This window comes from Castanea sativa, chromosome 1 (assembly GCF_040712315.1).
Source record: "Castanea sativa cultivar Marrone di Chiusa Pesio chromosome 1, ASM4071231v1".
Lineage (NCBI taxonomy): Eukaryota > Viridiplantae > Streptophyta > Magnoliopsida > Fagales > Fagaceae > Castanea > Castanea sativa.
Window position 1 is genome coordinate 41,850,001 of NC_134013.1, and position 5,744 is coordinate 41,855,744.

A 5,744-nucleotide genomic window follows, 5' to 3' on the forward strand; every position below is an offset into this window, starting at 1 on the left:
CAATCGACACGCCTTGAGACCCAACAAAAATATTGGAATACTTGCCCAAGAAAGCTAAAATTCAGATTTTTTATAGAAATCCTGACCCAACGTTTATAATCGAAACGCGAACCAAAGGTATAAGTTGACCTTGACCCAATGATTATAAAGAATCACGAACCGAAGGTATAAAGTTTGAACGTCACAAGGAAGAATCCTTGATAAGTTCACAGTTCTTGAAGAACTAAAAGAGAGCAAAGCGTCACCTTTTCTGATTTTTATTCAATAATACTATGAAAAACGTTTACAAACTTTAGTGCCTATTTAAGGGCTCCATAAAACTTGACAGACAAGAAAATAAATTCTAAAATAACTCCTAATTGATACCTTACCATATCAGGAATCAAATTTGACCTAAAAAGCATTAAATGCACCTAAAAACAAGGAAAATACCTAAAACACGTACTAAATAATAAAACCCTAAATAAAAGTTGATTTGGTCTGAAATTAGCAAATCCAAAATTGGAAAAAATCTGCCTTAACTGATATAGAGCTGGAAAGTCAATCAGCCATTAATTCATGCCATAAATCACTCGCAATTAAGCCAGATCAGCCCTAAATAGCTTGAATTAAATTTATTACGTTTTCAGCTTCCTTTGGGCCAAGCTTGGAATATCCTGCGTTAGAATCAGCCTAAATCTCTTGAATCAGCCCATTAAGTGCTTCTTGATCTTCTTGGATCTTACTCTTGTAATAAGCCCAACTGGAATATGCAATGGATCCTTGAATGCTTGTTGATTCTCATCAGGGTGCACATGAGAACAGAAAGATTTTTAGCCCGTAGGCGGTCTAAGCTACATCCTAGAGGGGATGGTCCATGTCAAGTCCTTGAGAGAATCAATGATAATGCATACAAGTTGGATCTTCCAGGTGAGTATAACATTAGTGCTACATTTAATATTTCTGATCTTTCTCCCTTTGATGTAGGTGACGATTCGAGGACGAATCATTTTGAAGAGACGGGGAATGATAAGATTCAACAAGCATTCAAGGATCCATTGCATGTTCCAGTTGGGCCTATTACAAGAGCAAGATCCAAAAAGATCAAAGATGATATGAACTCCACCAACAATTGTGATGAAACCCGATAACAATGATGGTTTGGAACCCCAAGATCATTAGACAAGATTTGTTGAGCCTTGACTCGTCACCTAATCAGATAAAACACCAAGACTACGTTGGATTGAAAACGCCACACCAAGAATTCCTAAGAAACTCTCAAGAATCAAGGTGATAAGTTTGGTTGTTTGAACGCCACAAGATTAACTTGATAAGTTCAAGAGTTCTTTTAAGAACGAAGAGGAACACAAGACCTCACAAGGGAAATAGTTTTTCTGAAAACCAAAAATTGAATTTAAAATTCGTACTACCCATCTATATACCTGGAACAACCCTCCAAGAATAGGCAAGTCATAATTACAGCTTTGAAAACAACACAAAAATTAAGCAAAACAAGTTCCCACGTTTTTTTGGATTCTTGGACTTTTAAAGGCAGTCAAACAAGCTAAATGACTAGATTAATTTGGACTAAGCCTTGATTATTATCTGAGCCCACCTTGGTCTTTTCAGAATCAACCCAATTCTCTTGGACTAGCCCATTTAGTGCTTCCTTGAAACGTTTAGCTCTAAGTCTTGTAATTGGGCCACTACGAAGTGACAAAAGGTCATGTGAAAATTCAACTCCATTTCCACGTGTATGATCAGCATAATCAGCTCCTTGATTTGCATCATTCTCCCCCTCTTGAGAAGGATTTGTCCCCAAATCATCACCTACATCAAAAGGAGACAAATCAGCAACATTAAAGCTTGCACTAACACCATACTCACCTGGTAAGTCAAGCTTGTAGGCATTATCATTGATGCGCTCCACTACTTGAAATGGTCCATCACCCCGTGGTAGGAATTTTGAACGCCGTTTTTTCTGGAAAACGATCCTTCCTGAAGTGCAACCAAACCCAATCTCCTGGTTCAAACACTACCTTCTTGCGTCCCTTGTTGGCTTGATGGACATATTTTTGAGTCCTCCTTTCGATGTTCAGCCGTGCCCTTCATGAATCATCTTTACAAATTCTGCTTTCTTTTTGCCATCTAAGTTCACACGTTCACTCAAAGGTAGAGAAGTTAAATCCAAAGGTGACAATGGGTTAAAACCATAAACAATTTCAAATGGCGAAAACTTAGGTGCAAAATGTATACTTCTATTGTAAGCAAATTCAACATGTGGCAAACAATCTTCCCATGTTTTCAAGTTCTTTTTAATGATAGCACGCAACAAAGAAGACAAAGTTCTATTTACTACTTCAGTTTGACCATTCGTTTGTGGATGACAAGTAGTAGAAAACAACAACTTGGTTCCCAACTTTCCCCACAAAGTCTTCCAAAAGTAACTCAAAAACTTTGCATCCCTATCAGAAACGATGGTCCTAGGCATACCATGTAACCTAACAATTTCTTTGAAGAATAAATTAGCTATATGTGATGCATCATCAGTTTTGTGACACGCAATGAAGTGTGCCATCTTGGAAAATCTATCTACCACCACAAAAACTGAATCTTTCCCCCTCTTAGTCCTAGGTAAACCTAAAACAAAATCCATAGAAATATCAGTCCAAGGTTCACTTGGTATTGGCAAAGGGGTGTACAAACCACGGGGTTTCAACTTAGACTTAGCCTGTTTACACGTGATACACTTCTCATAGATTTTTTCCACATCTCATTTCATATGAGGCCAAAAAAAATGATCATGTAAAATTCCTAAAGTCTTAGCTACACCAAAATGACCCATCAAACCACCACCATGAGCTTCTCTCACAAGCAATTCACGCAAAGAACACCTAGGCACACACAGTTTATTCTCCCGAAACAAAAATCTATCATGCCTATAAAACTTAACAAATGCCACTTTTTCACATGCATTGAACACATCACCAAAATCAGAATCTTGTGCATACACATCCTTAATGTATTCAAAGCCAAGCATTTTTGTATCTAAAATGGAAAGTAAAGCACACCTTCGGGGCAATGCATCAGCCACCACATTTTCCTTACCTTGCTTGTATCTGATCACATAAAGAAATGTTTCAATGAATTCCACCCACTTGGCATGGCATTTGTTTAACCTTTGCTGTCCTTTCAAATGCTTCAAAGATTCATGGTCTGTGTGAATCACAAATTCCTTTGGCCATAGGTAGTGTTGCCAATTTTCCAAAGCCCTTACCAAGGCATACATCTCCTTATCATAAGTGGGGTAATTTAGGGCTGCCCACCCAACTTTTCATTGAAATAAGCAACTAGACGCCCTTCTTGCATCAAAACAGCTCCAATACCTATTCCTGAAGCATCACACTCAATTTCAAAAGTTTTAGCAAAGTTAGGTAAAACAAGCAAAGGTGCATTAGTTAACTTTTCTTTGATCTGATTAAATGCCTTTTCTTGTTCTTTCCCCCACTTAAATGACACATTTTTCTTGATGACTTCAGTAAGAGGGGCGACTAAGCTACTAAAATCACGCACAAACCGTCTATAGAAACTAGCTAGGCTGTGGAAACTCCTCACTTGGCTGATTGTTGTAGGCGTTGGCCACTCTTGGATTGCCTTCACCTTTTCCTCGTCCACCTCAATTCCTCTTTTACTAACAACAAAACCAAGAAACACAAGCTTATCCGTACAAAAGGTGCACTTTTTGAGGTTAGCAAACAATCTTTCTTTCCTTAGAATTTCCAAAACAGATTTCAAATGCATTACATGTTCTTCCAAATTTTTGCTATAAATTAGGATATCATCAAAATACACAACTACAAATCTACCAATAAATGCACGCAGAGCATGGTTCATCAAACGCATAAAAGTGCTTGGAGCATTAGTTAAGCCGAAAGGCATCACTAACCACTCATACAAACCATATTTAGTCTTAAAAGCAGTTTTCCATTCATCACCTTCCTTCATCCTAATCTGATGGTAACCACTCTTAAGATCAATTTTTGTAAAGACACAAGAACCATGTAATTCATCCAGCATATCATCTAATCTTGGAATGGGATGACGATATTTTACCATTATGTTGTTGATGGCTCGGCAGTCAACACACATCCTCCATGTTCCATCCTTCTTAGGAACTAATAACACCAGGACCGCACAAGCACTCATGCTTTCACGCACGTATTCCTTCTCCAATAATTCACCTACTTGTCTCTGAAGTTCCTTGGTCTCCTCGGGATTACTCCTATAAGCAGGTCGATTTGGAATTGATGCACCAGGTATGAAATCAATTTGATGTTCAATCCCTCGAATTGGAGGTAAACCATGAGGTACCTCTTCGGGAAGGACATCTTCAAACTCCTGCAAAAGAGAAACAACATTGCTCGGCAAAGTTCCAACAAAGTCATTAGTACATAAAAGAGCCTCCTTGTACAGGAGTACAACAAGGGGCTGGTGTGAAAATAATGCTCTCTTGATCTCACTTTTTTTTGCAATGTAATTGAATTTTTCCTTTCCTGCTCTCATTATGGCCGAAATCATCTCTCTTTCTTTTTCACTCTGATCAATGTTTTTCTCTCCTTTTTTTTTAACTCTTTTTTTTTTCAATTTCGACCTTCCTTTCTTTTTCCTTTTTTTTTTTCATTTGATCTTTGTAACTTTAATTGGTCCTCCCTGACCTGTTTTGGAGTTGATGGCACAAGAGTAATGGGTTGCCCTTGAAGAGTGAAAGAATACTTATTTTTAAATCCATCATGTTTAACCCTCCGATCATACTGCCATGGTCTTCCCAACAATAAATGGCATGCATGCATGGGAACCACATCACATAGCACTTCATCCTCATTTTTGCCAATGGATAATGCCACCAACACTTGTCTTGCCACCTTGATTTCGCCACATTCATTTAGCCACTGAAGCCGGTAAGGTTGAGGATGTTTGAAGGTAGCTAAGGCCAATTTTTCCACCAAATAAGTGCTGCTACATTTGTACAGCTACCTCCATCGATAATGACATTGCAAACTTTGTTATTGACAAAGCATCGAGTATGAAACAAGTTCTCCCTTTGGTTACTTTCTTCCTTCTTAACTTGCACATTGAGGACTCGCCTTGTTACTAGTAAATCTCCAGCCACAACATTTTGCTCATCATCTGCATTCTCCAAAGATGACATGTCAACATTTTCTACTTCTTCCTCATTCTCCGACTCAAGCTCGCCTTGAGCATTTATCACCATCACCCTTTTGTTTACACACTGGCTGGCTATGTGTCCCCCCCCTGACATTTAAAACACTTAATATCACGGGTTTTAGAACTCGAAACCTCAGTGTTACCTAAAGTAGTGGCGGTCTTTGAATTGGGACTCTTAGATGGTTCAAATTTTGGCTTATTTTGCAGCTGCTCATCCCTTTTTGGAGCTGTCTTCCACTAACTGGTCATAGGTTGTCCCGTCCTAGCCAATCCCTTCCGTTTGAATTGCTCATCCACCTTTATGGCTTGATGCACCATATCCGTTAATTCAACATAGTGCTGCATCTCAACTATATCCGCAATCTCACGATTTAAACCGTGCAAGAACCTAGCCATTGTGGCTTCCTGGTCCTCTTCTACATTAGCCCGGATCATAGCTACCTCCATCTCCTTGTAATACTCATCCACACTCTTGGAACCTTGAGTTAACCTTTGCAACTTTTGATACAGTCCCCTATAATAGTGATTGGGTACAAAAC

General features: G+C 38.7%; 1 protein-coding gene across 1 annotated transcript in view; it reads right to left on the reverse strand.

The window, feature by feature from the left end:
- The window catches only part of LOC142627371 (uncharacterized), a 5,785-nt gene extending 534 nt beyond the window's left edge, over nucleotides 1–5,251 (reverse strand). Inside the window, exons 1-6 of the mRNA XM_075801219.1 lie at nucleotides 5,014–5,251; nucleotides 4,695–4,963; nucleotides 3,737–4,377; nucleotides 2,821–3,098; nucleotides 2,473–2,619; nucleotides 1,690–1,977 (exon numbers count right to left, since the gene is read on the reverse strand). Coding sequence (XP_075657334.1) covers nucleotides 1,690–1,977; nucleotides 2,473–2,619; nucleotides 2,821–3,098; nucleotides 3,737–4,377; nucleotides 4,695–4,963; nucleotides 5,014–5,251 — 1,861 coding nt within the window. The remainder of the gene's footprint in view (nucleotides 1–1,689; nucleotides 1,978–2,472; nucleotides 2,620–2,820; nucleotides 3,099–3,736; nucleotides 4,378–4,694; nucleotides 4,964–5,013) is intronic.
- Between the last annotated feature and the right edge of the window lie 493 nt (nucleotides 5,252–5,744).